Below are 22675 nucleotides of genomic sequence, written 5' to 3'. Positions count from 1 at the left end.
TTCCAGAAGAGCTAATTCCAGGTGAGCTGCTAAACTACTGTTGACTGCTTAGAAACTTGGATGGGAGGAGACTAATGTAATGTAATTTCATATGGATCATGGCAGGAATAGAACTATGCAGGGTTGCCTGAAGGAAGGTGGGTAAGGAAAGGAAGCGGTCCTTGTCAGTACAAGGAAGCACTGAACAATAAGGGGAGGAGCAGGTTAAAGGAATTTGTATTCCCCAAGAGTTTCCTTTTAAGCATAAGGTGGGTGTGTCTCCCTCCAAAATAAAATACAGCCTAAAATAAACATGCGCAATTATTTGTGAACATACAGATTACTTAAGGTGCAATGTTGCATTGTGTCTATTTAGAAGTTACAGCCAGAACCTTTCAAGTAGTTCAGACAACAAAGGAAACAGAAATTGAAGCAGAAATGAACTTGTTGTGATAAAAGGCAAGAAACTGTGCTTTCTTTTGTTTGAGTTATTTTTTAAGCAAACACTTGCACTCCTCCCACTGCTTCTTCCTCACAACCCCACCAAAGGAAAAGGAAAATTGTTTAAGGAGCCTTGTGAAAGGCAGGATCAATGGAAATGTTAGGAAAAATAAACTATGCAAGGAAACAGTAGTCACCAGTAGCTGGCACAAGTGGGTAAGAGAAGGACATGACAATGCCTATTACCAGACTGTGAACAGGGTCCATTACCATAAGTTCTCTTCCAACAGCAGTGTTACTGAAGGTAGCAGAAGGAAAAACTCAATATCATTTGATCTTTTTTTGCTGCGGAAAATTATCACCGGAGGGAACATGGGTGATTGTTTAAGCTGTATTTCTTTTAAGTGGATGTCTCCATGGTTATTTTACCTAAAGGAAATGAGTTCATGTCATTATTTTATTTCAAATTCGTTTATAAGACAAAGCTTGGAAGGTCCTGGCATTCTCTAAAGTCCAGTCTTTTCCTCATTATTCACTGTCTCAGTACAGACGCTCTCTGACAAGAACAAGGATGAGAATGTAGAAACTTCAAGTTTTGTCACACTCCAAGAAGAGACTAATGTATCCTACTCTTGGATATACATTCTTAGGAAAGGACAGGCACTGCAGAAAGTGGTGTAGTACTTCCAAAGTGATTTTTTTTTTTCCCCCTTGGAGTTAGTCCTAAAAATGTCTTATTATGGTGGTAAAGGTGTAAAGACTCCGTTTTAGCTAATTAAAAATTCCTTCGTTTTGCTACCAGAAAGTTAGTTTAGGATGTTCACTGATTTCAATAACTGAATTAAAAATGCAAAAGATAGATCTTGCTGGGGCACCAGGCTTACAAGATATTAAACCCACTTCTATTGCCTCCCTGTTTTTAGCTGGTGAGAGTCTCCAGTACTCTGCAGCCTTCAACTGCTGCCTGCAAAAGGTGAAATGTTACTTCAGCAAAGGTGGAGTGTTTGGCACATAAAGCTTCTGACTTAATGGGAAGGGAAAGATTAGTTACCCGTTCTGTGATTAGACAGACACCCATCAGCCTAAAGCAGCAGTGGATACTGTGAAACAGCACAGTAACTGCAGACTTGTGAATACACAGTTATCTCTCCCTCCTTTTTCATGAGTTAAGTCTCCCAGATGCAGCTGGATTGGATAAAACTCCAGCTACAGGATAACTCATAAGCAGTATATTTCACAAGGCACCTGCTTAAAACAGACTCTTCATTCCTTCTGGCCTGAGATCACTGATTCAGTTTTTAACTTAGATGACATCTCTCTGGTATCTCATAAGTCTAGAAAGACTGTTTTCTGATTACATCACAATGCCAAATTGTCAGCTTCTTTCTGAGTATCAGAAGAAATTTCATGAAGGTTAAGAACAGAAGAAACAGCCTTTTATGTCTCCCAGAGTCTAACCAAACAAATAGGCCAGTATTAGTTCAGTACAAACTAATCCAACATTACTAGGATAACAATAAGAAAAGTGCCATGCCACCAAATATAAGGACAATCGGAGAATCTTTTTCAAGCAGTTTACACTCAGTATTCCTTTATTCTTAGTACAGTGCACAGCTCAGTTCTAACTGTCTGCGCTTCTACATATCTAAAATCCGCATTTCAAAATACTGTAAATAAAACAGCACGGTAGCTACACTTTCTGAAACTTATACCATGACTTTGGATAGGATTTCACATAGGAACACGGTCCCAACTTTTGTCTTTCGAGATGCTATTCTGTTATTTCCTGTGAGTAGGGCATGAATGTTATGCGCAAAGAATTGTTTCTGTCTCTGTCATGGTAAAATAGTTTGTCCTGAGCTTTTCCTTACAATGGAGAGCTCTCCTTTTCCCACCACAATGTGTAAATTAAAATTATAAAAATAATTAGAGATTTCTGATCGCTTAACTATGTAATTATCTATTGATGGCTAGGAAACAGCAATAGGAGGAAACCACTTCCCCCTACTTCTTACCATCTGTAACCATTTGTTAGGCTTCTTCATGATACATATTTTATCTCATTAAAAATCTCACAAGGGAGGATCCCTATTGCTACCTATTTATGCAGTCTTTCAGCATTTCATTTAGTTTTTAAAGAATATTAATTTCAGGACCAAGACAGCTGGAAATGGCTGTGGCAGGCAAACTACTCTGAGTAAAATGGTGATACAGATATGATTTAATACACATAGCTTCAATCTAATTTACTGCCAATCTGCTTGATTTCCCCTACATATGTGTCAGCACTACCATGAGAAAGACAAGGCTGGCCTTATGTTGAAAGATAATTAACTTTTTAAAATACATTTTGATGTTCAGAGAAGTTTGTACCTGCAAGGGATCCTGGCATTTACAGGAGGAATGAAGGATCTTTCGACTAAAGGGCTCAAGAAGCTGTACACTGAAAACAGTGTACAGAAAACCAGTAACTCTCTTCATGTTTTGGGTTGAGGTATGTTACACCCTTGGCTCTGCAGCTGTACATCTTCCCCCAAGTGCGTTAAGGCTGCATCTAGTTCAATTCAGTTTTGACCTTAAACTATGTTCGCTGGAATAGCTACAGCGCCACATGGAAGGACAGTCCATGTGGTTTGCTCCTTCAGCTCTCTTTTCAGAGCTCAGCCTTTTATTGGCTGGACTACTTCTGCATTACAAGTCGCTGATAAAGTGTATTGCAGGATACATTCTGCTGGCTTTAATAAGAAACCTCTTTTTTGTCTCTTTTCTCCAGAAATCTCAAAACCACCATTAGCACCGAAACCGAAGATTATTGGTCATCTTTCTCCAGCACCTGTGTCCAAATTTTCTCCTTCACTGCCAAGAGCTGATATTCTTCATAACCCGAACTCTGTGACTAGGGGTCCCAAACCACCTATTGCTCCCAAGCCAAAATTCTCAGCTGACACTGAGGGCAAGTCCAGTGTTTCTACCAACAATAATTTAAGTAAATGTGCAAATGGGAAACTGGTATGTCTTGATGGGGAGCTGTGTGAAGGAAACCGATGCAATGCTGATTGCCTAGGGTCTGAGGCAGATGATTACACTGTAGTTCCTGAAGCTCAGCTGCCCAGCAAAGACTGTAATGAATCGGAACACAAGCATGATCAAAACCTACATTCCACTGTGGAAAATGAAGTCTCAGGAACTCCAGAAAAGGTAGAGAAGGAAGAGGATAATATTGCTAGTGATGAGAATACCAGAAATCGAGAAGTCATTGAAAATGAGCGCTGTAACTCTTCAAATACTGCTGAATCAAGGGAACGAGACTCTGAGGAGTCATCTGGAGACTGTGACCAGTCCAAAGCACTTTGTGAAGAGTCCTTAGATGCCCTAGATGGGGATAATAATGTTACCAAGAATGTAGGTGAAGATAAGGATATTGTAGGTGATTCTCTTGAGGCCAAAAACAGGCCAGAAACTTCTTACAACCTGGAACTGGTCAAGAACAGTAGTAATTGTGAGACTGACAGTGATAACAGTTTGAATAGAGATGAGAAACTAATGGGTGATACCTATAGAGATATCATTGCAATGCCACTGCCTGCAGATGAATCAATCTCAGCTTGTGAGAAGGCAGGGCAAGAGAAGGAGGAACTGCCTGAGATTTTAGAAATGGCAGATGGGTGTCTATCACATAATGATGACCACAGTGTGCATGCAGAGCTTGATTTGAACATGGAAGGGAGCTTAGAAAATGATGACTGTGCAAGCCCTGATATGCTGCCTGAGGAGGCCAGTGAAGAAACAGGTCCTGGCTTAGAACTGTGTGCAGATGAACCCAGTGCCAAAAATGGTTTAGCAGAGTTCATCCATCAAGTAGCAGCTGAGGAGGAAGTAGACCTGAATGAGCACAATAATACAAATGCAGGAAATGCCAGTGATGGCTGCCAGATGACTGAGAGGAGAGGTGAGAAGACATCAGAGGTAGCCTGTGAAGCAAGCAAAGACTCTGGGAAAGCAGAAGAAGAAACTGTGAATGCAGAGAATATGGATGATGGCTGTCAGACTGCACCTTCTGAGAATGAATGTGGTGAGGAAATACCTGTGGAACATTCACATGAGAATCTTCAAACAGAAGGGGGCTCTCTGCATGAAGATGGTATGATTTCTGATAGTCTACCTTGTAGTCTAGGGATGGAGCCAGAGCTGGAAGATGTGACTGTTGAAGTGCATAGTGAAAATACTGTGGAAGCCTCTAAGTCAGATGAGTTGCAACTCAAAGGCAATGAGGTGGAAGCAAACAGCTTCAGCAAAAGCGTCCCAAGTTCACCTCAAGAGATCCCACTTGAGGAAGACTTAGAAATCTGTAAGCGTGGCAAAATTAATGTAGAATGTGGGACCAAACATGTTTTGCATGAAAAGCTAGCAGTCCCTAAATTGGTCATTGTGACTGATGAATCAGAGGAAAGAAAAACTAGCAGTGATTCCCTAGATGATCCTTATGTGCTTCCTGAAGAAAATGAAATTGTCCATGATGTGCAGACTGATTTAGGAGCTGATCACAGTAAAAGGGGTGAATTAGGCATGGATGGTGAAAACAACTTGCTGCCCATTGATTGTAAAAGTATTGTCACTAGAACACGATCTCTCTCTGGGAGAATGCCAGGCTATGTCCCAGAAACAGTTCCAGAAGAAACTGATTTACCCTCTTCCCAAAATGGGTCTGGGACAGAAGACTTAAGCAATAAATCCTTTTCATTGGAAGGAAAACCACTGGAAGCCAACAAAGCCTTACCAACCAAGTCAAGACGCTTTATTTTATATCCTCGATCTTACTCTGTTGAAGGGAGAGAGATTCCTATCTCTATTTACAGAGAAAGTGACGTCTGTGTACTGGATGGTGTTAGAATAAAAAGGACAGAAGACAATTTATCTTTGCCTTGTGTCAATGGTTCCTCAGGTAGTTTTTCCCAGCAAAATCATCTCTTATCATGTGGCCTATCAACTCCATCCTCAGTTGTTGATATACCACCCCCATTTGAACTTGCCTACATCACCAAAAAGCCAATCACTAAAAGTTCACCTTCACTTTTGATAGAGAATGACTCACCTGCTAAATATTCAAAAAAAAAGAAATCTTCTTTTAAGAGGTTTCTTACTCTAAAGTTCAAGAAGAAGAGTGAAAATAAAGTCCATGTAGATGTTAATGTTTCTTCTTCAAGGTCCTCATCAGAGTCCAGCTATCATGGGCCTCCCAGGCTGATGGAGCTGGAAGGGAGGAGCCTAAGCAGCTCACCTCAACTAAAATCACATGTGGGGAAGCTCCGTGCATCTGAGTCTCCCTCGGCCGTTCTTTTCTATAAGGATGGTAAAAGAAAAGGAACGCCCAAGTCCTTCAGCAGGAGTGTGTCAAGGGTGGAGTCCTTTGAGGACCGCTCCAGACCTCCTTTCATGCCACTCCCATTAACAAAACCTAGGTCTATTTCTTTTCCCAATGCCGACACATCTGACTATGAGAACATTCCTGCAATGAGCTCTGACTATGAAAACATACAAATTCCTCCTCGGAGATCCACCAGAGCAGAGTTTATGGAGTTTTTTGAAGATCCCAGCAGGGCATTATCTGCTGCTAATGAGAACGATGGCTATGTGGATATGAGCAGCTTCACTGGCTTTGAGAACAAGCAGCAAACCACAGACCAGGAAACAGAAAGGTACTGTAATAAATTATTATGTAAGACCTGCTAGCCTTGGCCAAACAAGCAAGGCCTTTTCTGCTAGGTATCATAGGCAGATTCTCCATGTTGGCTGACTTATACCCCTCTCAGGAACTGCTTACAAGAAAGATTGGAAGAATACAAGATAAGCCTTTATCATTGGGGGGGGGGGGGATCAAACTAACTCCTCACTTTGTAAATGAATAGAATACTGGATCCATATCCTATGATTTGCAGGCAGAAACCAAAGAATATTGAAAAACATTTGGTTTATCTAGTGGATCTAATTTTTGTGGCTGGCAGGGGAAAGGGGGAGAGATTGCTTTGTTTTTCAGTAAGAAAGGTTTCTGACTTCTTGACTGAATGAAAAGAGAGCCTATTTGTTGGAAGGGGTCCTGCTTCTTTTTTTATTCCTGTCAATTTCTCAAAACAATAATATATACATAATTTACGTTTCAAAGTACATCAGTTAAGTATAGACCAGAAAATCCCAAATCATGGACTAATCAGACTAGACAGTGAATTTTAGAAGTTGCTTTAAGGGCTGGTATGGCCCTTGGACAGAGCTGCTAAATTATAAATTAATTAAATTGTTCTGAAATCATATGCACTGCTAACATTAATAACAATCTTTCATCCCATTCCGTTAGGTTATTTGCAAACAAGAAAATGTCGTTTTCATAGGAACATAGGAGCAATGCATTCAACACCTTTGAATCTGAACCTGTTGTCAAATTATAGCATATAATTAGTGGACTGCAGAGATGTAAATAAGAAGAGTGTTTTCCATTAAGTTCATGTTTAGCAGGTAATGAGAAAAGAAGATGCAAAGCAAGTGAATGAAAAGGAATGTCTTTAATGCAGTTGCATTTTGTTAAAACTGTGTGAAAAAGATAAAAATGTTATAAATAAGGTTTTCATGCCCATTTGCATCCACTGTTCTCCAAAAGATTTAGTACTTGTGTTTCTTTGCAACATTTATTTTTTCTGGTCGTCTCTCTTGTCATTGTGGATGGAACGAACCATGGGCATTTCACAAACCCCTCTTGAGGTATTTTAGACTTAGGGAGTAAAAGAACTCTTCATTAACACCTCTGAACGAGTCTTGCAAACCATTTCTAAGATATCAATGACATGGGGTAGTGAGTAGGACGTAGGGAAAGAGATTTTATCAAGCAGTGGATCCAAATGAAGCTGAGAGATGGGGAACACAGGCCTGTGGTTTAGCTCTTTGGAAAAGATGGCTGCCTGCAGTATTGGGAGCTCCAGTGATGCTGACACAGGGACATGGTGGAGCGCAGTGCAATTTCACAACACACCATTGCCACATCCCCAGAGTAGCAAAAGCTACATTGCTCATTCGCTTGCAGTGGCTTGTATTTTACCCAGCACACTGACATTTGCTTTTGAAAAGGCCGGCCAGTCCTTTGTGTCCATGAGACACCACCCATTTTAGGGAGTTCTTGAAGTACCAAGTTAAAAATATTAGGACTACGTCAATTGCTGTGACTTGGGCCCATTTATGAACTTCCTGTGGAAGCCTGTAGTTTCAAAGGGAGAGCCAATCCAAACTGGTTCAGGAAGTCTTGAGGTCAAGGCATGAACATCATTCTTCAGCCTGCTGCTTGTTGTGCATACAGTTTTACTACTGCGGGTGAAACGAAGGCTAGGCTCCTGTACAGCCCCTTTATCAAGATAACCAGGGTGGAGGGGAAGAGCACCAGGCAGACATAATTACTGCTGAGATAGCTATTATTTGCTGTATTTGTCAGCATGTTTTGGACAAAAACATGCCTGAAAAGCTTTGATGAAATGTAAATATGCACCCCGTGTACATACACATCCAGTAGCATAGCAAACTTGAAGAAACAGTGTATGGTAAAATTGTAAAGCAAAACAAAGTGTACAAGCAGGTGCACCTGTTTACACATGCATACATGATATATGGACACGGATGTTTTATTTGCTGCTAAAGTAGTTTCACCTAAATTGCCTTGCCATGGATTTAAGATTTCTAGTAAGAATACCTATCAAATGTACCTCTACCACAACCACACAGGGACAAAAATTTCTTTGAACTGCAGCTTGCTCATGTCCAGAGGCTTTTTTCAACTGTTTGAGAGGACAAGTGTGTTGGAATAAGCCCCTAAAATACATGGTATTTGAGCCCATGAAGAACTTTTTTGTGTATTCACCTGTAGAGCACTTGTGTTTAGCATCTGGTAACTCCTTATGGAATGGCTATGTTGTTGATGAATAGCCAAGTGCAACTCTTCTATCACACTTCAGAGAACAGAATGTGAGTGATATAAAAGATTATTATAAGCCAGGAACCTTCCCTACTGTGTATGACTGGGGAACAGCAGGGCAGGAGGGGACTTCACAGATAATCTCTGATGAGAAGATTCACCATTTAATTTTTTTGTTTAAAAGGACAGAGAGTAGAAGTGTGCTGCTATGCAGCTAGCAGGAGAATCTTGACAGCAATACCAAGATTTTAATCAGCTGTGAGAAATACAGCTGTGGTATTGCATCAGATAAGCACAGAGAATGGCCACTAGAAACTCCTGAAGCCTGTCTCTCCTTGGATAAAAAATGCAGCTGAAGCAATAGCTACAGCTAGAGCACCTGATACAAATAATTCAGGTGAGCTGTGGCCCAAAGAAAATCATAAGGCTACAGTTGTTTCTGTCTCAACAAAGGGAAAATGAGGAGGAAGCATTCTAGAGATAATCAAAATAACGTCTAGAGTGGTTGTGAAAGGAGACGCAACACCAAATTTCCAGATGTTTCTGACATTTTCTAGACGATAGGGGCAGAAAAAAGACACGTAGTTTGTTAGCTGGTTTTGACCCGTACAACACTTGCCCATATGCTGACCATATCAAGACTTCTCATCCCAGTGAGCAGTCCAGTTACCGCTGCTCCAGTTATGCTGCTCAGTACAGGCATGGCTGTCAGTGGATATCTAAAAAAGATACACATGTTCAACACAGTTCAAGCCGTCTTTTGGCTCACTGCTATGCAGGGTAATAGCAAGGTTGCTGACATTACCCTGCATTTGTAATAGAAGCAAACTATACTGGAGACAAATCTAGGCAAAGCAGGCTTTGAGCTACAGATTCAGCACAGATTTTAGATAACTGTTTTGGGAAAGATTTTCTCATCCTTTCCTGTTGTTGTTTTTGCAGGAAAACAAATCCTAGCCATTGATTCCACTCAGTTCCTAGTTCTCAGCTTCTTAAATCCCTGCTCTGTGACTACACGAAGCTAGCATGCACCCATAGCATTGGAACGAGAAGCTTTACAAGAGACAGAATTTTGGTTTTGTAGGTCTAGCATTTCCCAGGGCTGGTGATATGTTAATGTTTGCTATGGAGGTAGCACAGAGGCAGTCTACTAATGTGGCTTAACTCCTTTAATTACCTGTAATGGTCAATTGTGTGGAATTTTGCTGACAGTCATTAAGCCGAAGAGAACCAAAGTGATCATGACCATTGTGAGGGGTTTTATAAAGAAACTTTTTTTTTTTTTTTTTTTAATCACTCATAAAAATCTCTACATGGTTTTTCTTTATGTCAGTGTGAAATGTGCTGTGCTCTAGATCTTGTAAATAGGAGAAAGTCCCATAAAAATGCTGTTCACAGAGGGAAGGAGGATTGGGGACTGAGCCTAGAGACTAGGGAAAGAGATGTTTTCACCTGTGATCTGGTGAACATGATGGAAAATAAAATCTCATGAGCTTTCTCCAGTTCTTGAATTTTGCAGCATAAAACTGAAAGAAAGCTTTTAAGTTCATTGCAGAATGAGGGATCCCGGTACTATACTTGACTCCAGGCCATGCACAACCTGTTGAAAATCTTGACAACCGCCACAGCCAGCTCTGACACAAGTCATATTTTTATTTCTGTTTACTTGAGTATTGTCTGAATTGCAGCAGGGAATTAGAAGGTGATAGCAGTTAATGCAGGACTTCAAGCTGCTCATAGATGGGGAGCAGTCTGTGGGAGATAACCCTTCGCTGCTAAGAGCTGCTTCACCTTGCATTGTCAGGAATTAGAGACAGAAAAACAACATATTAAGTGCTCTTGAATTGCAGAGTTTTTCTAAGAAGCACCTCTGAGACGTGTCTCTAGACAGCATCAGTAATGTCATATTAATAACAAAGAATGAAAGATTTTAATACATTGCCCACATGCAGGTATCCATTTTCCAACAGCTCCATACTGCTCTCCTCTTTCCTCATATCCATGGGGCTGTTTGACTTGGTTCATGTTGGGGATGCAGATGTGTGGGGAAACTATAGGTCATGAGGAAGCCAGTGTGCTCCCCCAGCACATCTTTGCATTGCACATCCCTGTCCTGCACACATAGCACAGCCTCAGAGGGCTGCTGCTGCTCAGACACAACGTGCTGAGTCTCACCCTGGCTTTGTTTATGAGAAATCACAGTCTCATATACCTTCCAGGAAAAGGTCCACAGATCTCAGCAGATGTTGGCTTTATTAGCAGATGGACTCTGTTGTGATGGCTATTTTAATGATCAAATTACATTGCAGAAAAGAAGGAATGTGTACACATCACCCTCTTCGTGTCCTGAGGGCTTTTATTCATGGGTCAACTTCTCTGTCTTTACTGTTTTCACTAAATGAACCAGAAATACATTTCAGTGGGGTTACACAAGAGGAGAGAGTCTGCTGTGTATTGCAGAATTGTCCTGGGTGATACTTATGGAGCACAGAAGTGATATTGGTATGGTTTAAGCCTTCCTAGCACCATGATGAAAGAGAGCATGTGCTGCAGACAGCGTGATGAAATGTTTGTAATGGTCAGGCCTTTTACTGTCATTAACATAACACGTGATTGCATGCCTTGTTCTGTACATGCCTTTCTCCTCTCCCACCCCCACCAGGACCTTACTGAGAAGATTTATTGAAGGAGAGATTGCACATTAGAACACTGTAAACTTTCCAGAATACACTGCTCCATGACATGGGGTATATCTCTAGATTAAATTTGTAACAAAAGCAATAGAATGCTATTGCATTTTAAATGCAAATCCAGTCTAGTAGTTTATAGTTTGTTGTGCCACCCAGGAAAGTTATTTATAGCGTACCACAGATTTTTAATTATCCTACAAGAATTCCACTTTTACCGGACACAAAGAGGGGTTAATGTAAAAACTACCTCTAAAAATTTGGTGTTCAGTGGCATACAACAATTAATTCTACTTTAATTGGACAATTAGAGTTAGTGGATGGAAGAACATATTTAAGAGGCATTATTTGTTTTGCCAAGAACCCTCTTAAAGACTTTATAAAAGGATCCTTTCACTTGAGTAATTGCCTGGATTAATTACATGCTATCCATCAAAGGCTTGGAGCAAACAGATTTAGACCTGTCATTTGTGAGCACCTTTTGGTGCTCTGTCTGACTCATGCTACACCAGCTTTATCAGTATCACAGGGATACTCAAACTTTTTTCTCTAAAGAAAAACAGCTAGGTTCTGATGAACTGAGACAAGGGAGAGTTGCATGTCTGCTCCACAGTATCCATCCATCTATTCTCAGCTGTCCCAAATGAAATACCTCTTCAGTCTGCTGGCAGTTTGTTCTTATGCCTTGAATACATTTTCAAAACTTGGATATTAACCCACCGCATTTCCCCTGATAGGCCCTGTGGGCAGGTGGACCTCATCAAAGGTAGCTAGTTTGGTGTTTCTGATGGAAGTTTCTTATCCTCTTACATTTCAGGTATCAGTCTGCATTCTTAGTTCTGAGAGTTGGCTAGAAGAACTCAGAAAAGACTCTTCCTTAGCACACATGCCTACAGAAGTAATGGACTGCATACAGTACAACACATCTTTGAAGTCAAATCTTCTGGTCCTTGAGTAGAAAGGGGCAGTATGTGACGTAAAACTGGGCACCTCAAAATCTTTCCTTCACACTTTCTACTTTCACATTGCTAGGCTTAATAAATCCAGACAGTGGCAGTGAGATAAAACTACATCACAGTGAATACGTCCAGGGTAAAGAGCCGCTGTGAGAGTGACATATGTTAAGTTGTCTGGACAAGTAATTTATCTTGCCATTTGATTGCGGTTTTAAGAAAAAACATTGCTTTAGTGGCTACAAGAGATACATAAAATACGCGTGGCTAATTGAAAAGCCTGAGGAAAAAACCTCAACAAAGCAAAAGAATTCTGTGGTTCATGACATTTTTTCTGACTTTTTCATTTGCAAGTATAAAAAGATATATATATACCAAAGTAAATTCTGAACTAAGCCATGTTTTTGAGTTGCAGAATTTTAAGATGGTTTTCATTTTCCACAATTATTTGGGAGAGGGGCCAGAATTATTTAATAGATTCATCCCAGCCAAATTTACAAATCTGTGTAATTTTTAGTCGTTCCAAACATGTTTTTCAAACTTTAAAAAACCTCAGCCGAGCAAAAGTACAGCCAGCTCTAATTTTAATCTGGGAAATGAACCTGACCTCTTAGAAGACCAAAGAGAGCACTTTCCTTCAGCCCTATAGATTAGCAATTAAGCTCTGTTTCTCTCCTTCTGGAAATACTCTGTTTTAACAACTAGATGAATCTCTGAAATGCAAGAAAACGATGTTCATTTGATCCTAGCTTCCCCTGGTTTTTCTCCAGATTTGGCTGTACAATGTTGATAAAGCAATTGATCCTGGTAGTATAGGGAAATAACAACTCGCCTTCCATCTTAAGGAGTCCTGCAGGGCAGCATGGTGTTCATTGTGTTGAACTTACTGTGAGTATTTTCCATGGAAAGTATGGAATAACAAACTGGCAACAAAATGAAAAGAGAACATAAAGACTCTGGTACCAAGTTTTAAAGACTAAATTACATTACCAAAAAATAAATGATAATCAGGAGCATATCACTAATCTCCAATCTATAACATGTGCCATACTAACAGACAGTTTCATTTTGTGAAATATATCATCTTTTTCTAAGAGGATCCAGGACTCATAGTCAGAAGAACAGTAGTAAATGTGTCATAGTTGGAAAAGTGACTATGTAAGTGGAATCTGGATGATAAATGATACTATGCCAGATGCCCATTTACGGTACATTTTACCTCTGAAGATATGAGCAGCAATTTGTGATTTGACTGTCTTGATGATTTACACTAGAACCTGAAATTAGAATGAGCTGAAATATTTTCCAAAAGGGAAACATTCACAAAAGAATTGTTTCTGAACCATACATCTGTTTTGACAGAGTTTAAAGGAACTCCTATATGCTGTAGCCTAAGATACAGAAAACCTAGTCTCTGCTTCTCACAGGTCTGGTTTTCCAGATCACTTCGAGTGATGACTTTGAATCAGTCAGTGATGGTAATTATATTCTGAATTTCTCACAACCCAATGCCTAAAATACCAGCCACAGGGAGAGGGAAATACCCACAGGTTTTGGTCTCAAAACCCAAAAATGGACACAGTCCTGTTTCATTTCTAGAACATCTAAAATATTTTCTTTTCAACTGTCTGAGGTTCAGAAATAAATTCCTACACCTCAGATCTTGCAGCAAAGAAATACAGTGGTCTCCTGGTCAAATCCTGTACAAACTGAGCTAATGCTCCGGACTTCGCAGTAAGCAGACTTTTTCATTCTACATTCTGCACTCTTGGGCACTCTTCTACTGCTCAGTCTGACAGACTGATGCTGTTGCTGCATTGAAGGGGATCTCTTAAAGCCATACAGGTGTCATTTCCATTTTGGAAATGACAATTACAAACCAAGGGTGTCCTACATTTGCTAATACCACTTTTGAAATTCCATGCTCTGCCCTTATTCCACTATGTTCATAACCAGCTGTTATTCTACTTATGCATGAATGAAGTTGAATTCAGTAATAACCATAACAATGCTTAGAGACAATTCTTGTATTAGGACTCATTATTGTGGAGGGTGTTTGCAACTACATTTCTAAGCAAGGTACTATTTGCCAGAAATTAGTATTTTGTCTATCATAGCAGATTCAGGGTTTGTGAAGTATTGGTGTTGTGTTACTGCTACTTTTCCTAATTTTAGGGAAAAAAAGAGCTTTCTGAAAAGAAAAGAAAAGAAAAGAAAAGAAAAGAAAAGAAAAGAAAAGAAAAGAAAAGAAAAGAAAAGAAAAGAAAAGAAAAGAAAAGAAAAGAAAAGAAAAGAAAAGAAAAGAAAAAAAAAAAAAAAAAGAGCCAAAACCTGAAAACTGTCATGGTAGTAAATAACCTCCTTGTGCAGCTATGAAGCATATCTGGTCCAAATTCTTACCTATATAAAATTTTAAACTTATGCTTGTAAGATAGCAGACTCATCCACCAACATGGAACTTCACCAGGGGAGCCCTGTGTGTGACAAACATGCCTTGGTTCTGCTTGATTCCTTTTGCGAAACTCCCACACGATGATCGATGCAGACCTTTTTCTGAAGTGTCTATCTGCAGTGTTTTTTATGAATTCTAATTCTTTGGGCAAGTAGTACTGCTTAAATCTTCCATTACTGGTGTTTCTTCTCTAGTGTGTGCCTCTGTGCAGAAATCACCAACTTGGCTGCCTGAATGCCACTGACAGCCTATAACTCAAGAACCCTCGCTACCAACAAAAAACAGCAATACGAGCAAGCATGATTGTTAAATAGTTCCAGGTAGATTTCTGTATCTCAGCTTGGCCATAAGAATGAAAGCATTACTTTGTGCCATAAGCATGGTCATAATCCTGGGGTACCCACCCCTCTGTCTTAAAGACAAAGTGAAATCCCTTTTAGGTTGCAGTAAAGAGGAAGAAGAGAAGTGAAACTGTGCCTCAAGGGAGATGGACAAGGCAGTTCTGGTTTAGATCCTTGTAGGGATCCACAATGTCCAAAGCCTTTGGTCTAACCTGTACTCTAAATGTGAAATTGCTCTGGGATTACCCACCTTACACAACTGACTGCCAAAGCATAAAGTTAAGAAACATGCCAAAGATCAAAACAAAGAATTTGTAGTAGAACAGCAGTTTCAGCTTTGTTTCCCTGACAGTGGTCTCCCAACAGAGGTGTACTTCTCATATTCTGAGATGACCATCAGGTGACCAACTGAAAGTCACTATTTACATATTTTCTTTCTCTTTATTAATGAAGGTCTAGGTGGCTTATTCTGTCACTGATTTATAGAGAGGAGTAAGTCTTACAGAGGGCTCAGAGTGAAACCAGAGGGTCTTATGCTGCTCAAAGATCACAAGTGTAAAGTGACTCCACTGAAGTCAGGGCGAATCTTCCCATGTTTTACATCATTGTATCCAAAGCCAGACTGTCACTGAGATAAGTGATTTTATAGAGGAGAATAAGGCAAAAGGGTTGGGAGGTTTCACAGTCAGAGGCCATTTGTGCTGTGACTAGGGATTATTCAGCAAATCATTTGATACCCATCCTGATAATTAGTGCATGTGTTCCTTCTTATCTTCTGTCCCTTGACAGAAATTCAGAATGGAGTTATAACATCATGTAGATGTGTGGTGTGCATGGTCTGGGAAAGTTGAAGAATTTCACAGCACAGGACTTCTGTCACTGCCAAGCACTTCATTATGCCCCTCGCCTTTGCATTGCAAGGATTCAACACAGTAAAAGGTTACCACAGTTGGGGAACGACAGGGTGATGGAGATCAACAGGGCTGTGATTTAGCAAGGGAAAGAAGGAAAAGAGAAGCATAAAAAGAATCTTAAGGAAAACCTCTGCTGAGGCTGTTGCATATAAAAGCTCTGGGGTGCCTGTGAAGCTAATGATTTATTGAAAGTAAAAGCTCTGTGGTGGTTGACATATGATGTAAATATTTTCAAAGGAGTCTCTAAAGGGTAGAGCTGCCTTTAGTAATATATTATGTATTATCAGCTGCCCCATTGTACCTTCTGGCACAGTGGGGCACTGGGTGTGGTGCAGCTGAGCGTCAGCTCTTGCTAGTTCATTGCCAGGTCATCTCTGGGGAGGAACTGTTCCCTGTTTACAGGAAATGCAGGACAAGGGCCGGAGGGCCAAGCTGAGCACGAGTTGAGGCCACCACAGCTCACTGCCTCTCCCTCATGCCTGGGAGAGCAGGAAGGGGGTATGCCACTTGTCTGAGGCCCAAGGACACTGTGTTTTGTTTTCAGGCATGTCGAGCTTTTACTGCTGCTTTGTTTCACCTAGTGTTTTAAAGCCACAGGGCTGGGGAGAGTAATGGTGCTCACAGACAGCGGTGCACCCCAGGGTACATCACTGAGCCTGAAGTGCGGGTTGGCTGCACAGCTGTCTCAAAGCAAAAGCCTCAAAGCCATCCATCCTGGCATGTCCGGGACATGGCTAGTGAAACCTCAGGCTCGGGCTTCCTCTTATCCCTTCTCTACTGATAATGCCCCGGGCTGGGCCAGAGAACATTCCCTAAGATGGTGCCCAAACATCTTTGTGCATTGGAATGCATTTCCTGCATTCCCTTCCAGAACTAGACCTGCACCCGCACTGTTGTTCTGTGAGCATCTCCAGGAGCAGCGGTTGAAGCTGGGAGAGTTTTGTCCCTAAAGTTGTCTGGGAAACAGTAAAAGTCTTATGCACCTGACCAAAAATCTTCTTCCCCTCTCCTCTATTCTGCACCAAAACAATGCAAGAAAGAACAAAAGTCAAATTTAAATGCTTGTGGAATTTAAAAGAGTACCTTTCTGGCCTTGGCAAGCAAACAGCTTATGCCTCAGAGTGTGAAATGTGATTATCCCTGTGTTACCTTGCCTTGACAGGCTGTGGATGTTATTAGCAGACATCATGTCTTTTTTGCCCTTTTCAGACTTCAGATACAATATTCGCCTTGATGATCTGACATGGGGAACTGACTAGCTAAACACGTGCTGCACTAATAGGCATTTCTTTTTATTGGCTTTAATTTCCTTTAGTAATGAGCCTTCCTTTTGCAGAATGAATTAAAACAATAATTTTCAAATGGATACAGAAAAATATATAATCAGTTTTAATAAGACAGGATACTTCAGCACTCCACTGCATCTCCCAAATTACTATCACTGCATTGAGTTCATATGGTTTTAATTTTTTGCAATAAGAATGTCACTGTCTGAGAGTTTGAACTAGTAACTACTGGACTTGGGACTTGAGATAGGCATAGGGATACTGCATGCAGAAAAAGGCTGGATTCAATCCTCTTGGCCCAGCAATGGAGGGTTCGGGTCTTTGCAGGTGTTGATTATTTTCCCTTCCCACCTGATAGCGTGGATTTTATATAGGTGGGTTTTGCATAACCCGTCTGTGTCCAGGTGAGATTCTGGTCTTGCATCCAGTACATTATAATTAGTTATGAGCTAAGATTCCTGTGACAGGAGTTAAAATGGGTACAGGGTGGGGTCTGTGGATGGGAAGGTTATGGCAGCAATTTAGTAGTCATTTGTAAATTTAGCGTATATGTTCTGAGTTGATGTGTCAAGCTCATCACGACTCAGTTGGCTTCAGGGAAAATACACTCTATAGAGAAAGGACAACTCTTTGTACCTTCTGAGGTAGTTCTTATAAGCTTCCTTTGCTGACTCAGGTCAAACAATTGCCAATGCAATCACCAATACACATAGAAAAACATTTAGCGTCACAGCTGTCATTCATTTCAGAGCCTCAGTGGATCTAGGTCTAAACAAACTCAATACCGCTATTTCTCTTTAGCAAATATTTGAAAGCATTGTCTTTCAGCAGTCCAGAAACATGGTTTTGCTAATGAAAGAATGAAACATTCTGTTACCCCACAAGAGGCAGAGCAGAAGTCAGTGCGTCGGAGTCCAGGGCATTCCTTTGGTCACCCTGGAAGGTCAGAGACATGCGCAAAGAAGTCTGAAACCTGGACAGGGGGGGTCTGAGACCCTGGCACAGAGCCCAGGAAGACACTGGCTTTTATCCCAGTCCATGGGAAAGGCTTCCAACACTGAGAGATGAATTACAGGCCAAAAGAGTGTGAAAGGGAGTATTTTAGCTTATCACAGGGTGAAAAATCGTAGTTTTGGGTTCTTTAGTGTGGAAGTGGATGGGAGCAAGATGGAGGACTTTGGGCGATGCCCAGTGCTTCTTCTTTCTTCTTCATTCACTCCATTTTCTGCAGTGATGGTGGCATAAAGTAATTTAAGGAGATTGGGTCAGAGTAGAGATGACCTGTTTAGTACAGGTAGTAGGTATTGGCAAGTAATTGGAAATAAAGGATACATAATAATTAGTATAAGAGGCAGCAACCTCCCAGCTCGGGGGGGAGTCGCCTGGTGTCCGAGCAGCTACACAGACCTTGGCTGGGCACAGAAAGAACTGTAGGATAAGAAATAATAAACAAAGCACGAAACCTTGGGAAATCAGAACGTGAAGACTCCATTTCATTCTTGCGTCTGGCTCAGGGTTTTTTAGAAGGCGAAGGCCTTTAAAACCACCTGAATATCGAGTGAAACACTCGAGATCAGTGCTTACCTCAGAAACCCAGGCAGTTTGCTTTCTTCCTATTGCCTATTCAGTGTAAACTTTGAATCTGGTGAGCCCTGTGTTGATAATTACTGACCCTTAATATACTAGTTCTACTGTAGGAATGGGACCATGGATGTGATCTCTGTCCTCTTCTACTGCTTTCTTCATGTTGTGGTGAAATTTTTGGCCAAATCCTGCTATGATCTTTACTTGCAGGCACTTTTGAAACAATGAGAAATTTTCAGAAAATATATCGGGGGTTCTTTGCCCTTCAAGTATATTAGTAGTAATTAATTTGCATAATCCAATTTGCAGTTTGCAACACATGCAAAGAAAATATCTATTCTCTCTTACTCTGACCTGACACTGACTGGGGGGATAGAGTGGAAGACCACAGGGAGGTACCAAGGAGGTTATCAGGTAGTCTGGGTGTCTGAATGCTGAACAGCTACCTGTTAACTGAATGATGTCACAATGGTTGAAACATCACACTCTGGACAGTTTTTGGAACTCATTAAGGAAGGTACTGTTTGTCGATCTTTTGAGTTTTATTAGCTGGGATCACTCTTCATGCTGTATGTAACTTATGGAGACAAATTATTAGGTCATTTCAGATATGAGCACAGCAAAGGTCCTTAAGTGCTGCACTTTTTCATACCCTTCTTTAGACTGAAATACATTGAAACCTACTTGCAAAATAAATCCATTTAGTCCAGGGAAACTAATTCAGGTTAACTGGTGATGATGATTAATGATAAGCCACCCAGTCTTCTCTAGAAATTGCATTTTGTAATATGGAAGTCCAATTATGGAAATCCCCAGTCCCGGGACAAACAAATGAGAATGATGGAGGTGCTTAGGAGCTGTGATGGGGTAATCTGTGATGAGAGCTGTGATGTCCTCACTGGCCACATCACGCTTGTTTTGATCTGAGATGGGTACAGTCACAGGAATCTCCTGTTAACCTGCTCCCTCCCATATGATTAACATGGAGGGAATCTCCCCTTCTGCTCTGTCCTCCTGAGACTCCAGTTTGAGTATGGAATACAGGTCTGAAGTTTTTAGCAAAAGAAAGACATAGACCTGATAAAGTGGGTCCAGAGGAGGGAAAAAAAAATGCTCAGAGAGCTGAAGCGCCTCTGCTGTGGAGACAGACTGAGAGAGCTGGGGTTGTGCAGCCGGGAGAAGAGGAGCTTTTGAGGCGATCTCATGATTGCTGCTTGGGCATAGACCATGGAGCAGAAGTGAAGTGAGATTTATGAGCCTTTCTTTAGGATGTGTGACTTAATTCATTGAAAGCAAACTGAAAGCAATCTGATCATTACTGGTACAGAGGACTTATATCACCCCAGTGGAAGTCACAGGCCTCAAGATTAGATTTTCACCAACTCAGATTTTTTTGTTTTGTTTTATTTTATTTGTTTTTTTCATGCAGCTAGTGACTCTAAAGAAGGAAACAAGACATCACTTGGGAGTGTGGCCAAGAGATAAACATACAGCCAAGTGCACTTGTATTTTGCAAATAAGAATACATGGTCTTCAGAGGCCTTTATTACAATAACCTTGGCTGGGTACTTTTGCAACTGTTAAATCACCCACTTAAATCCTTATATCTCACTAATGCTGACTGAATAACTTCTAAAAATCTTTAAAAATTGATGTGATCATTGCTGAGGAATGGGTTAGAATTTGCAAGGTCATTTGAAGGACAGATGTGAAATTGAAAGAAGGGTATGTATCTCTTTTAGAATTGCACATTGAAGGAAGAGAAAATACAGTATTTGTCAAATTGTGAATCATTTTCTGTGAGCTCTCACACCTGTTGTGTATCTCAGCAGTGTTTCTCATGCACACATCATCTGTGCTCAAACTTCCCAGCCTGTGCTCTGCAGGGTTCACAGGTAGCAGAGACTCATGTCTGAACTTTATTTACAAAGTGCTTATACAATGATTAATTCAGCTTCCCTCTTTCTGATGGTTTCACCTTCTCCTCTTGTCACTGATGTCACTTTGAGGTCAAATGTAAGCATACTACAGGAGCAGGATAACCAGTCTGTAGACTACAGACCATTTTTTTGGGTGGAGCAATACATGTGCAGAGGCAAAAGTACACAAATGACTAGTAGGGTGCATCCATACAGCTTGTCCCTACTTTGTACCTATCAGCAGCTCTGCTAATTAACTGGTGATAGCTAAAAAGACTTTTGCTGCACCACATCCCCCTACATTTATTCAGTCAATTAAATATCAGACTGTCCCAGAAAGCCCATTGTTCCCTTTGTTGTGGTGGCTCACTCTTGGAATGATGACAGACAATTGCTGAAGGAGCAGCAGATAATGTGTCAGCAATCTGTTCGCATCCAGGCAAATCATTGCTACAAGGAAGAGAATTAATTGGGGATTACCGTGTCTATCGAGATACTGCGAACTCTCAGACTATTTCTTCCCTTATTCTTCACACACACACTTTTATTTGCATCTTCCATTGCATTAAAGTTTATTGCTTCCAGTAAGCTCACTTAGAAGTGCTTTTAATGAACCAAAGAAAAGTATCACTTAGTCATTCCTGGGCACAATTCAAGCCTTCAGAAGGTAGGGGTACTGGGAGATCACAGGAGCATAGACATGAAAGATGGATGATGACATGTGAGTTCATTAGATTAGGTGTGTGCAGGGTATCGGGAAAGGCGTGCTTCCCGGAGCTTCTGTGACAATGCAGAACAGTCTCAGAAGTAAGGACCTGAGTGTTATTGGAGTGGTCAGAGAAGAGGACAATGGAGATGGTCCTATGTCCAAATGATATCCATAACATTTTGAGACTTCTCTTTAAACTCAAGTTGGTGCCACCGGGATGCAGGTCTCCTGCAAACAAAGCCCATGCAATAGTTTAACAATATTGCAAGTTCTGCTATTGTATGAACCTTTAATAATGCCATTCATAATGATTACAAAACTATTATACTGAGGCATTCTTCACAAATTATAATGTGATTTTATATTAACATAATGCCGTCATTTATCAGAGAGAGAGAAAAGGAAGGAATACCTTAATGTCATGTCTTCTGGAACAAACAATTACAAATTGCAGAAGGACTGTGTGAGTGAGGACTGAGACTGGCTAAGTTATTAATAAGTTTCCTGAGCTGTTCCTGTATTTTCCATGCTCTTGTGCTGAGGTCCCTTTGCTGTTGAAGCTGGACAGGTTTTCAAAAGTGTGGTGATGCCACCCACACTGAAAAACTGCTTATTATTTACTACTAATAAGCCAGAGTAGACAATGGTGAGGAGCAGTGTTACTGCTTGGCCCTTTGTTCAGCCATGACAAATGCACTCGGTGGCCTGTGAGAACTCCTGGACTCTGCACATGAGGAAAAAGATGGAGGCATAACAGAAAGGCTGACAGCCACACTTGCATGGGAGACACATAGCCCTGTTTGCAGCTTAGAAATAAATGCAAATATGTAGGGAGTTTCCTTTCTGCAAGGAAATAATCTAGTCAGTGACCTTGGGAGTCTCATCATTGTCCTCTCACTTATATTAGCCCATCTTTGCCCAGTCTTCTGTTACTCTAATATTGGCTTTGAAGCCTTGGGTTTGTTCACGTCTGGGATCTCCAAGTGGAATATTAAAGAAAGAGATGAAGCAGAGCTGTGAAAGGAAGTTAATATTTCAGAGGAAATGAGAAGTATAGAAATAATGTAAACTGAGTAATCCAGGCACACATTACAGACTGACCTGGCTGGCCAACATGTCTGCTGGAAAACACAAAGATGTCAGATTTTGTTTGTCAGGACAAAAGATTCACCCTGTTGGCTGAACACTGAAACCTTGCCCTGGAAATGTAAAAGGCTTGGGGCCACTGTGGTGTATAAGCTGTATATAAACTCCCAGAATGACACTGTGGTCAAAACCCCAAATCTGACCCTTGAATGTGAAAACTCAGTAAAGTCAGGTAGGAATAAATGGCTGTTACAGCTGATATACGCAGCTTGGTATAGATCTTCTGCCAGTGCTGGAATAGTGAGTTATGTGTTGCAGTACCATATCAAAACTGGATGGCAGCAAAAGCTGATGCTGAAATGGTTGGTAAGTTGAA

At 40.8% G+C, this 22675-nt stretch overlaps 1 protein-coding gene across 2 annotated transcripts in view; it reads left to right on the top strand.

Annotated features, from left to right (window-relative positions):
• Window positions 1–22675, top strand: part of FGD5 (FYVE, RhoGEF and PH domain containing 5) — a 78957-nt gene that overhangs the window by 4366 nt on the left and 51916 nt on the right. For both annotated transcript variants that reach the window (XM_040076236.2, XM_040076235.2), the window contains exon 2: window positions 3194–6116. In XM_040076236.2, coding sequence (XP_039932170.1) covers window positions 3194–6116 — 2923 coding nt within the window. The remainder of the gene's footprint in view (window positions 1–3193; window positions 6117–22675) is intronic.

This window comes from Hirundo rustica, chromosome 12 (genome assembly GCF_015227805.2).
Source record: "Hirundo rustica isolate bHirRus1 chromosome 12, bHirRus1.pri.v3, whole genome shotgun sequence".
In the NCBI taxonomy this organism is placed as follows: domain Eukaryota; kingdom Metazoa; phylum Chordata; class Aves; order Passeriformes; family Hirundinidae; genus Hirundo; species Hirundo rustica.
This window is presented reverse-complemented; position numbering and strand designations above follow the sequence as displayed.